The sequence below is a fragment of the Bidens hawaiensis genome, unplaced genomic scaffold, assembly GCF_021521415.1.
Source record: "Bidens hawaiensis isolate Kalapana, Puna unplaced genomic scaffold, B.hawaiensis_p1.1 tig00007902_1, whole genome shotgun sequence".
NCBI classification, from domain to species: Eukaryota; Viridiplantae; Streptophyta; class Magnoliopsida; order Asterales; family Asteraceae; genus Bidens; species Bidens hawaiensis.
In genome coordinates this window covers 937,591-950,141 of record NW_027491550.1, presented here as the reverse complement: position 1 = coordinate 950,141, position 12,551 = coordinate 937,591, and the positions used below count along the sequence as shown (strand labels likewise).

At 40.7% G+C, this 12,551-nt stretch overlaps 1 protein-coding gene across 1 annotated transcript; it reads right to left on the bottom strand.

Moving 5' to 3' along the window:
• Positions 1–7,658: 7,658 nt before the first annotated feature.
• LOC143636402 (protein GRAVITROPIC IN THE LIGHT 1-like) lies at positions 7,659–10,829 on the bottom strand. The gene is made up of 2 exons (XM_077104000.1): positions 10,757–10,829; positions 7,659–9,262 (listed from the first exon to the last, which is right to left on the bottom strand). Exon 2 carries the CDS (start codon positions 9,260–9,262, stop codon positions 7,916–7,918), a length of 1,347 nt encoding a protein of 448 aa, XP_076960115.1. The 5' UTR covers positions 10,757–10,829; the 3' UTR covers positions 7,659–7,915.
• Positions 10,830–12,551: the final 1,722 nt, after the last annotated feature.

The following is a 12,551-nucleotide window of genomic DNA, read 5'->3' as shown; positions in this document are numbered from 1 at the left end:
AGATGTCATTGTCGGTAAACAACGACCCCTGAAGAATAGACCAATGCGGGCGGCGCACCAGGGAATCCTCATACGAATTGGTCTATACGTCATACCCCACAGTCTCTTTGTCCTCATGAGAGCGTGAGGAAGACGGTTTAAAGACAGTGGCTAGCAACATTTGGCTCCCTCTGATCTGCAAAGTGCAAAGGAGAGTTAGGAGGTGAAGGACAAAAAGATCCATTGAAAATGTGAGAAGTATCCCCTCGCTTACCTTTGCCAGGAGGCGTGTCTTGTAAAACAATGAGGTCTTGGACACCCTTTGGTGGCGAGTTAGGTACAGGCTCAAACACGGATCTGAGCGGTGATGCGGGTGGAGTAATCGGTGGAATTTTCTTCCCTAGGTCTGATGGACCCTTGGGATTTTCTTCCGCAGAACCTATAAACACTCCATCCCATTATGAAAATATATTACTTAAGAAAAATAATAAGTACAACAAAATTATCAAGAAATACCTGGATTAACCTTTGACGATGCAACAAGGTTGATGTGGTCTGATAGCTTCAACATCTTGTGTTTCCTGGGGAAAAAAAGTTTGGACAGATGTGACTTGCCCTTACCAGCTGGCCTATCAGCACCCGCATCAGCATCCTCGTGTTCTTCCTTGTTGGTTACAACCTCAATGGTACTTTTCCCCGCATCTGCGTCCTTGCTAGTAGACGGGTTTTGCCACCTCTTGCGGGTCAAACCTGCAATGACATTCATGATACTCTCAGCATCAGTAATATCAACTGAGGATTCTTCTTCTTTATAGGGTGATGACTCATCACTAGAAGTGAACAGTACAATCACCCCACTAGAAGTGCATGCAGATAGAGGACGAGGGTTTAGAGCTCCCTCACCTTTGGCAAGCATCTCCTCACCTTTTGCAAGCATAGCCTCGGACACCACTGGTCCCGGGTGTAAAGCAGCGGGAAACAAGAAGTTATCGCGGGTGCGGTCAAGAAATTGTGGCTTCTCAGGATCTCGAGGACGACGAGCCATCAATCCCTGCACATTATCCAGCAACGTGCACAAGATATTCCCCTCACCTGCGCAAACAATCAGTTAGCATTTCAAAAGAAATAAAAGAAGTCATTAAAAAAATAAAGATGGACTTACTCTTATTAGGCTTCTCATAAAATGGCTCCAAGTCTAGGAAAGGCCATAGACGACTCATACCGGCACGCACCAAGGCACCCTCAGAAATCACACGCATGGGTGTAGGCGTGCAGAACATCGTTTTGAATCATGGAAGGTTCGTGTAAGGTGCAACACGTATCTCCGGCAGCTTCTCTTCGGAGGAACGGCGGACCATCGTGAATGGAACGATGTCTTCTCGAATCCAAAAAAACTTTGGACGCCATTCATAGGCACTGCGTGGCGATTCAGTGCCTATAACATTTTTACCCTGGGTGGACCAGTTGTACCACCCACCACGGCTTGCCATCTTATAGAAGACGACGAATTTATCGACAGAAGGCACTAAGTTGTTGGCCTGGCAACAAAACTCAAAGTGCCGGATCCTCAAAAGTCCGAACGGATACACTTGTTATAAGTGCACACCGTATTCCTTCAAGACGGCTCTGACGAACTTTGTCAGCCGGAAATCAAAGATTCCCGGTGGTGAAGTCCTCGGCGTATAAAGCCATCTTCTTCTTTGGAGGCTTGCTGGCAACAAATCCGGCAGCTGGATACTCTGGTTCCCATTCTGGTGCCAAACCATAAACGTTTACGATGTCCTCATAATCTCTCTCTTTCCAATTGACAAAGATGTTGTCAATGGAAGGGTTGCTCTTCTTTTCGGCCATTACTTTGGTCGGAAGTGGAAAACAACGAACACTTGTGAAATATTCGCAAAGTGCGGATCTAGAATTGGAGAGAAAAATCAGAAAGAAAAGGATTGGAAAATGATAAAGATAGAAGAGGAGAGAAACCGCCTTATTTATACCCATCACAATTAATGTGATGGGAAGGTCGCCAGTGGAGAGAGAAAGTGTGGTCCAACCAGATGGTGACACGTTAGGCGGGAAAAACGTAAAAGTAAAAAGGACAGAAGATAGCTGGCACCCACGACGTTTCAACTGTCCTGTTATCTCTTTTCCCTACGCTTATTTACACAATGATAAAATATCTTCATCTCCACTTGAAAGATTCAAAAATCCTCAAAAAATATCTCAAGTCAAAATTTCATTGCAAAGGGATATAGGACATCTTATATTGATTTCAAAAGAGTCCTTAAACAAAATTTCCTGCTTTGCGTAATAGAAGGGACCCGCGTGTCCATAAACAATATTTCCTGGCCTGCGTGCCAGAAGGGACCCGCGTGTCCTTAAACGAAATTTCCTGGCCCGCGTGCCAGAATTATAACCCTTTATTGACGATTAAGAGGATTCTATAATCTAACACTTATATTTTATACATAAGATAAAGTGTGAAAGGTGAAAGTTTCTTATATTTATAAGTCAAAAATTTACAGATAGACACTTGCAACGGTTACAAAAATTTCGCTAAACTATTCTACGGAGCTTGAGTGGACGTCGCTTCAAGGCCTTGGGCCTTGGACGATGGAGTATCTGGCTTGGGAGAAGTTGGTGTAGTGGATGGCGCTTCCTCAGACGTTTCTTGAAGATACTCCTTTAGATGAGGAACGCCATCCGCCGTTGCAGCACACTCAAGGATCACGGTCTACAGAGGGAATGATAGATCATCGTACTCCTGCATTTGCCGGTTATACTCTCTTGCAACATTGAGTCCGTGCAGCGGGTGTTCCTCCACTGGGCGATTAGTCATTGCGTACGCAAGACCCTCTTCAAAGCCAACTAAGAGACCAGCTTGGCTTGAAGTATTGAGCAACATAGTTAGACTATCAGTCAGTTTTGGCCCCTCCTTGATGTGCTTGATAACCTGGTAATAAAAAAGACAAGTAACAATCATCGAGTTGGCCAAAGTAAAAGAAACGAATGAACAAAGGGACAACAAACTTACCAAACTAAGCCCTTCCTCCATTAGCCATTGATGATCCTCCTCTGATCGCTTGACCTTCTCTTGAAGTTCGGCCGTACGAGCCTCCGACTCTTCATGAGCCTTAAAAAGGGCATCATATGCTGACGTCATGTCCGCTACCCGCTGACTCAGCAAGTCCTCCTTCTCCTTCCTCGGCTTCGTTTCTTCCTCAAAAGCTTGGATGATATTACCTTGGTTGGTAACTTGTGACTCCATAGTAGCATTGGCTTCTAGAGCTTTAGCTAGGTCCTCACCTTTTCGTTGGGCCTCGTCCCGGGCAACCTTAACGATGACATTTTGTTTCTTGCACGCCTCTTCCCATTGGCGGGCAGCGGCAACATGCCTATCCTTCTCTGCCTGAAGAGATATCCCAATGTCCTTGAGCTTCCACTCAGCAGTGTTGACTCTTAGACGCTGTTCTTCCTCTTCCTTCTTCGATTCTTCGGCGGCCCGAGACATCTCCCCCACTTCTCTCCCATCGAACGCCATTCTCGCGTAATTTCTTGTCCGCTGGCCACAGTATTGGCCAGGACAACATTGAAGTCTTGGGTGATATCATGGTGGGAGTGCTCGCAATGAAAGGCGTGCTTAGCAGGCGGTACTCCGCGGCTAACGAATTATGCACAGGTATCCGGGTCCACAAAACGAGACCCTTGTGCAATCGTCCAGCGCAGGACAAATAAACGATCATCCTCCTTAGGATCCCTCATTCCGTAGAAGTCGGAAGCAGTCCGGTGAGAGCCAGAAACCTCTCCACCACTCGTTTGGCGTGGTGGCGAGGGAATAATAGATTTTGGAGGAGATCGAGGCGGCAAGGGTGGGGATTGATGTGGTGCATCCTGCACCAATGGATCCTCAACGTCGTTGATAGGTTCTTTACATTTAAAACCAGACGCGTCATCGGATATAGCAACTGTCGGCGGAGTAGACGGTCGATTCTTAGTTGTTGGAGGGAGAGATGGTGACTTCTTTATTGATAGTGGTGGAGATGGAGGCTTCTCCGTCGTCAAATCTTGATGAGGCGCGTTACCAGTTTCTGTGAGACAGAAACAAACCGTTAAACAAAAGTCAAGTATGACATAACTAATTACCAAGAATTAGTAACTTAAGCGCAGATTCTCTCATCATCTCCATCACCGGATACTGAAGACGGACCTTATGCCTCTTAGGAACTTGGGTTTGACGCTTCTTCTTCTGAGGCCCTTCCTCAGTATCTGCGTGGCTGGAACCCGCTTCATTTACCTTGGAAGCTCTCAGCTTCCTCTTCTGTTCCAACTCTGCTAATGCACGCATAACAAATGAAGTTTCAGATGCATCATTAGAATCATACTCCTCGCAAGATGAAGACTTGTCACTCGAGGACAAAATTAAAATCCTCCCGTCGGAGGTTAATGCATTAAGAGGACGAGGGTTCAGACGATACGCACCTATTTGAAAAATGGCTTCAGATACCACCGGTTCGGCATGCACCTTGGTCGGGAAAAGAGTGATCCCGAGTTTTATCCAGAATGGGCAAGTCCTTCGCATCACAGATGCGCTTCTGAGGACAACCCATGTCTTCAGATAGAGCGTGAAGCATCGACCCTTCATCTAAAATAATTACAATAAAAATTAAACAAATGATTTCAAACAAAATATTTCAGAATAGTTTTGGGAACTTACTCTCATCAACGTTTTGGAAGAAAGGTTCCAATACCGGGTATGGCCACAAACGGCTCATAGACGCCCGCACCAAGGCTTCCTCTGGAATGGCCCGCATTGGAGTAGGCGTCTTCATCAAAGTTTGGAACTATTCCTATCCTTCATGCGGGGCAACAGGGAGTTCCGTGGCTTTCTCGTTCACCGGGCGGTGGACCATCGTGAAAGGCACCACGTCCTCTCGAGTCCAAAAGAACCTTGTCCTCCACTCGTGCGTGCTACGAGGAGGCTCAGTGCCAATAATCCTCTTGGCAATAGAGGAACAGTTAAACCAACCCCCGCGGTTATGCATCCGGTAAAAGACCGAAAACCGGTCAATTTTGGGCACTATCCCATTCGCCCTACACAAAAATTCGAAATGGCGAATCCGCATGAGCCCAAAGGGATGGATCTGGGAAAGATGAATCCCATAACCCATAAGTAGGTTTTCTAGGAACTTGGTTATGGGAAACCTAAGATTCCCATAGGAGAAGGAGTCTACATAAACGGCCATCTTGTGGGTCGGGGGCCTACTGGCGATATACCTGGCAGCAGGAAATTCCGGCTCCCACGGGGGCCTACTGGCGATAGACCTGGCAGCAGGAAATTCCGGCTCCCACTCCGGTGGAATTCCATAAGCAGTAACAACTTTATCAAATTCAGACTCCTTCCAATAAACCTCGACCGTATCAATATCGGGGGAAGGCAACTTCTTTTTATCGGCCATTATCGGAAAAGAGAAAGGGAAACACCGAGCAATTTTGAAAGATAAAAGTGATTAATCAAGTGTTTGAGAAAGAAATTGAGAAGAAAAACGAGAAATCAAAGGCAATAAAATTCCAAACGAAGGTTAGCTGCTTATATTTATACTCATCGCAATAAATGCAATGAGATGGGCATAGTGGAGAGAGAAATGGTTGGTCCAACTAGATAACGCCACGTCACGCAGGAAAACCGAAAAAGCGAAAAAGGTGAACAGTCGGGTACAGTGACAGCCGGCATTGACGTCACGTCAACTGTATGACAGCCGGCAGAATGTCCTTTCGTACTTTTTCATCGTTATCCACACCAACAGAAAATATCTCTACATCAACTTGCAAATCCAAAAAATCTCCAAAAAATATCTTAACTCCAAAATTTCACCCGCATAAAAGCTTCACACGGAAGAAACAATGGACTTGGGGTACTTATAGAGGTAGGGTACCAAAAAGACCCAAATACCCTTAAATAACACCCGCGGGTCAGAGGAGATCCCCTCATAAGCCACCCGTGGGTCATATAAATCACCTGCATAACTCAAGACAAAGGAAGAATGTTTATATATCCTAGTGACTATGTGGGGGAGGATCTAGACGCCCTTAGAAGACATCTGCATGGTACTAATTTACACCCGCAAGGATGATCAGAAGGCAACGTCATAGAACAACTGTGATTACCCAACTTCATTATAGAAGATTTACCAAGATCCTCTCTTGGGAAACACGTGACCCTTCAGTCAATAGAAGAACACCTGGCCAGGTTGTTACAACCATGCACATGGCCAGGTTTATCTCGTCTTATCATATACGAACACGTGTCCAGGTTGTTACAACCATGCACATGGGACGTATAGCTCAACCTATTACATGAGGACACGTGTCTAGGCGGTTACAAGGGCATATTCTAGAATGGGACAGCTGGGCTAATAATATTCCACATCCTTCGGCTATAAATACTTCACAATTTCCATAAGGTAACACATTCACTCTTCACTCTTTACTCCTAATACTTAAGTACTTTATCTTCACCGGAAATTGTACTTATTCTCACGTCGGAGGGTGGTTACGGGAAGAAACCCCCCCCCTTTCTCCTACCCGTAACGAGCTCACAATGCTTGTTTTGCAGGGTTCTGTCATTGGACTTCTGGAGATTGTGCTCATATCGTTAATCGGTTTATACTTAACCCATATCATGTAGACTCATCGGATCTAAGACCCGTAAAGGGATTCGGTTATGTGTTTCTTTATATAGAATATACATATACACATATATTTATAAAATAATTACGCATGGTTAGGAAATAAATAATTTAATACTATAACAAATAACAAACAAAACAAGAAAATTTATTAACGAGCCAGACAAAACATGAAACAAGCAAAGTCAAACTCCAGCTCTCCTAAATTAAACGATTAAAGAAACATTATTAATATCTAAAACTACGGCTGTGCAACGGTTAAGAACCGCGAGAACCGAACTAAAACCGGAACCGAAAATGACTAAAAATTAGAACCGGAACCAGAACCTGTTATAGTAAACCGGTTCGGTTCCAAAACCGATAAAGTCGGTTCTCGCTAATCGGTTCCGGCCAGAACCGTTTCCGTTGTATATTTATCAAATATGTGCAAACTTTGCTAATTAAAAAACAATTTTATATAATTGTATGTCTTCTTTCACGGTAAAATTAATTTAGATTACAACATGAACATCCATTATATTTTTTATTAAAACCTAATAATTGAAGTTAAATAAATCATTAGCAACGAAGACTAAAGGAAGATCATATCATTTTATATTAAATTACCTTGAGGCTTAACTCAAAGTTGATCATGATTGTCAGATCTTGAAAACAAAGAAAGAAGAATTGAATTAAATAATAATTGAATGGATGCGGATTAATAAGTTAGTCTATAAAAAATGGGTATTGGTAAATTAGTTAAAACGTTTTTAATATTCCGGTTATTCTGTTCCAAGTCTAGAACCGCCGGTTTTACCCGGAACCGACCGAGAACCGTTTAATGCAAATTCTGATAACCGAGAACCGTAATGTAACGCAGGTTAGCGGTTCTGAGGAACCGGTTCCGCGGTTCTAACCGTTCCGAACCATTTTTTCTCTCCCCTATCTAAAACAACCACAAAAAGAGGCTACATTAAACTGTTTATATCTTCTATATGTATATATGGCAAAACTAGTATACAAGATTACACATACTCAATATAGTTCAAGGAAGATATATATATATATATATATTTTCTTACTTTACTTATGTTCAACAAACTTTAGTACTAACAAATAATACCTACCCCAAAGAACAAAACTAAAGAACCCCTTTAGATTTAATGCACATGTTTGTTTTTCCATCCATGTTTCATAGGGACCACTGCATGTGAAGAAGCTGCTTTCCGGTGATCCCCATTCACTTTAATGCCGGTGGGGCCCACATGCGTCCGCAGTCAAACAAGATAAACCTGGCACTGAATGACAGTTTTACCCACCTTAAACCCTGGAAACACCACGAAGGCCACCTCCGGTGACCTTTCCGGCGACACAAATGCCACATCGTTTACACTATCCATGAACACTTCAGAGAACCGACTCCCTTTCGCGATCTGGAACACGGTTGCTTCATCGGGACCGAATGAGAAAGCCAAACAGTGCAACAGCCAAACCCATTTTGCAACTTCCAAAAACGAGTCGAAAAAAGCGGTTTCCGGGAGTTTCCGAGCGTTGACCAGGTTTCTTTGACTTATATTTCCAAAGAGTGAAGCTTCCAATTTGGGATGAACAAGTTTCAAATACTTGCACCTGCAGAATTCAGCAAACATTAAAGTTGGTTTCCATGTGATGTATTCTCTTGCTTTCAAAGACTTCAATTCCATGAATTTATCAAAGAAGTATTCTCGGGGCTTCGGTTTTATCTTTGACTGTGAATCGGGTATATCGAATTCTGGGAAGTTAAACCCATCAAACATTTGGTTACAAATAAACGACTCGAATGCATAGCATATATGAGACGTATCACTGTAAACAATATCCGGTTGAATCGAATCAGCAGCCGAAACTAAATCCCAATTGGCGGATTCCATTTCACTTATCAAGAATTTCACCAAACTTCTAATGGATTTAGTCGTTTGCTTAAGAACAAAGAGGAAATTGGTCGGTGATAAAGATGAGAAATTCCATTTCTCGTGAGACGATGATGATAAAGAACCGCTTGAATTTAATCTCTTCTCGATAATCTTGTTTTCTCTTCTGATTTCTTCCAATTTCTCCTTCAAAAAGATGATCTCGGATTGTTTAAGCTTACTTTGGCTTTCTAACTTCTTCCTTGTTACTTCATATGTTCTTATGAGATTCTTTTGTTCTTCGACTTCAGCTGACCGTTGGGTGGTTTCCGGTGAGATATTAATATCATCAAGATGTTTTTTCAAGAAAGATTGTTTTAATTCAGACAAAGTTTTTAATTCTGAGACTATGGTTTGATCTGCTGACTGGACTCCATCAGCATCATAAGGGATCTGAAAATATTGCAGCTCGGCGTATGTAGCTTTAACAGACGAGATGGTAGCAAATAACTTGGCAATGAAAGCATCCATAACTGCTCGGTTTTTGAGCTTCTCATCTTCATCGTTGCAGAACACACGTTGATGAGTTTCATCGATCTTTGTATCATGTTTGACTTTTTCCCGAGTCTTTGATCTTTGAAATTTATCGATTCCTGTTGCAGCTCGAATATGCATAACCTTGGCAAACGTACGAGCCAATCTATTCTTATTTGAAGAATTTCTAGCTGAATCCATCTAAAAGAAGAATTTAAAACACCTTATGTTTTAAGCACTATTGTTTCGGGCTGCAAAATTAAGAAAGAAGGTATAAGGGAAAGTATATTTCATTAAAGAAAGCAAAAATGAAATGAATTTGATTGCCTAAGCTGTCATCACATTATTACAAGTTCATAATTCAATTTAAAATGCAAAAATTCAAGAAAATGCAATAGTAAATTAATCAACAACTTGCTAATAGAATGTCTCAATCATGACTGTGATATTTTATTAAATACACGCCATGGAAAAGTCTACCCACCAATTTTGAGAAATTCGATATTTAAAACTTCACCAACCACCAAAACCCTTAATCCACGTAGGCGCGTCACGCGTATAAAACATACTTCGTCAAATCAAAGGTTAAATAAGCATGGAACAAACAGTCAAGAATACAAGGGACCATGGTAATCATTACCGTTCAATTCACTTTCACTTTGCGAAATATGAGATAAAATTTAAGGCCAACGGTCACTATGAAGACCATAATAAGTGTCGCATAAAAGTAGAATAAGTAAACCTTTACACATGATTTATTGATTCTCTTTGTCTTCAACTAAAGTGAAATGGCAATCAAGGAGTACTAGTTTTGTAGGTCTACATGGCAAAAAAGGTAGCCAATTTGAAACAAATGTGACCCGCAACTTAAAGAATAAATCGAAGAAATATCTAAAAGTGAGATATCTAGATCCACTCCACCACCCATTATATTCAAAATGACAAATTTCTTAGTGTAAAGTTGAAAGCAAATATTCTTTGTTTCCTACCATTAACTTAAAAGAAGAGGCAATCAATAAAAACTGCACAGATAATCGCTCGATTCAATCCCACAATGAGCCTTTTAAAGATAAATCAAATCAATCTTTCTCGGCCGTTGCAATATAAAGACTTTTTGAACCCTACATATAATCTAAATTCTCAAGATCCCAGATCTGAACCATTATGCTAGATTTCATACATAACATCAAGTTGCAAACTTTAGCCTTCTTTATTGCATAAAAGCAACTCATAAACAACCTTTTACTTTTGCTATAATGATTAACCCTTGAGTCCCAACACTAATATGATATTTAATTATTTCCTGCCACACAGGCTGCCATTTATCAATCCAGTTGGTTATCAGGGTATTGGCGGGTCCCATGAGTTTTACGAAAACATATAGGTTGGTTGACTAATTGGTAATTATAGAGAACCATCTGCATGTACTTCTAATGTAATTAAGTAGACCATTATACCTTCTCAAACTATTCAAAGGTCAAATACCAAACAATTTGCGGTTAGGCATCTATTTCGCTTTCTACAACTGGAGGCACACATCATAGAGCACCATCAAACACAAAAGAACAAAAAAGTATGCATTAACTTTATCACATGCAGATCAAGTGGCCTTTATCACAAACAATTTCACACCAGAGGTCAAAATCATCCACAATTTTACTGAAATATCAAAAAAGATACACAATCAGACATTACCTTCCCCGGTTCACAACTTCCGCAACTAAATCCCCTCCGTAGATCTCAAGAAACCATCGATTCAACAACACGGTACGTCCGTATATGCACACACCGCCTGAGAAAGGATGTATCAAACCACACAGCGTCAGATATTTTAGCGTAATTGGATTGACTTTTAATCAAACAAGTCAGAACCCGCGTGAATACCACCGAATTATTTCAATCTGAAAGTGTTACACGACCCGAATCCCGAACAAAGTTACGCTAAACCCGAAAGCCGAAAAGCAACTTAATTTCAGATTAAAAGCCCTAAACCACCGGTGTTCTAGTTACACCAAATCGGAACATAAATATAACTAAATAAACTAATAATCGTGCTGTAAAGAACTGTTTCTAGGAAAATTCCAACACATTAAACAAATAATAATAAACTATTATTATAATAATATAATAATAAAAAAAAGATTCGTAGATACACAAAGATTTCAAACAAATCAACACGATCCCATTAAACCCACATCAATCACCTGCCGAATCAACCACACGAAGCTTCGAGTGATGGTCTTACGATCAAGAACAGAAGATCCTCCAATGGCGGTTTTTGAAGGTTTATTATTAATGGCGGAAATTTACAGGTGTTATTGGAGGCAGCAGAAGAGAAGAGGAGGGTTATATTGGGAATTTAAACAACTAAAAGCTAGGTTTAATGTATGTGAAAGTGGATTTACTGATTTACCCTTGACGCATGCTGCTATCTTGTCTGATTAGACAACTCGTTATTGACTTGTTTGGGCCCATGGGTTTGTCTTGGTGCGGCTGTTTGGGACCAAATTAGATAAATTTTCGATGGAAAAATAAAGATAAAGATTAAAGAGAAAGGAATTGGTGGGATTAATTAGTTTAGGGGTGTACGTTAACGTTAGGATTTTGTTCAAATCATACTTGTTTGAATTATTATAGTCGTTAAAGATTTTGATGACTATGCTTTGAATTGTAGTTTTTTAATAGATTTATTTGATTGTAAGATATTCGTTATGCATAAGTCTCACACTAAATAAAAAATTTTATATAAGATCAAAATTTTAGTTGTAACATCTGAATCATTATGTAATTGATTAACAATATTGTCAAAGCTTACGGAGGCATATCTGTATTTGGTGGAGTCAGTGAACGGACTTATGAAGAAAATGAACTTTACATAGAAATGAAAGAATCTGGAGTAATTAATGAACAAAATATTACATAATCAAAAGTAGCTCTAGTTTACGGTCAAATGAATGAACCACTGGGAGGCGAGCTTTTATTTGTTGACAATATCTTTCATTTTATCTAAGAATGATATGAAGTATCATAGCAAGTGTTGGATTCAAAGTCGGTGTTAAAGATAATTAATTGACTATAATACTCCAGAATATGAAACCAAGGAATACGGTATCTTGGTTGCTTTTCGAGTAACTCCTCAACCTTGGTCGAAGGAAGACTTCCCGATTCCTTTCTACTACTAATGCAATATCTACTTATTGGGTCTTAATTGGAGATGAATTAACTACTGGTTGTGGGAAGTTCTTTCTATTTCTATACTCTAATATACATATATAGACAATTTAGCTCTTAATACAGAATCATTCAAGTCAAGTTTTTTTGTTATTGGGATATGTGAATTCTTATAGATCCATCCCCCAGAGGAACCGTACATGATATATTTTCATCATCGCCCGAGCAAGAATAAACCGTGTGAAAGTAGGATACTCTAAACTTGGGGGGAAGGGGGGGGGCGTAAAAAAAATTTAAAACGTTCTTGATGGAAAAAAAT

Excerpts from the sequence above, each read along its gene's own strand:
- LOC143636402 (XM_077104000.1), bottom strand. The coding sequence starts at position 9,262 with ATGGATTCAGCTAGAAATTCTTCAAATAAGAATAGATTGGCTCGTACG.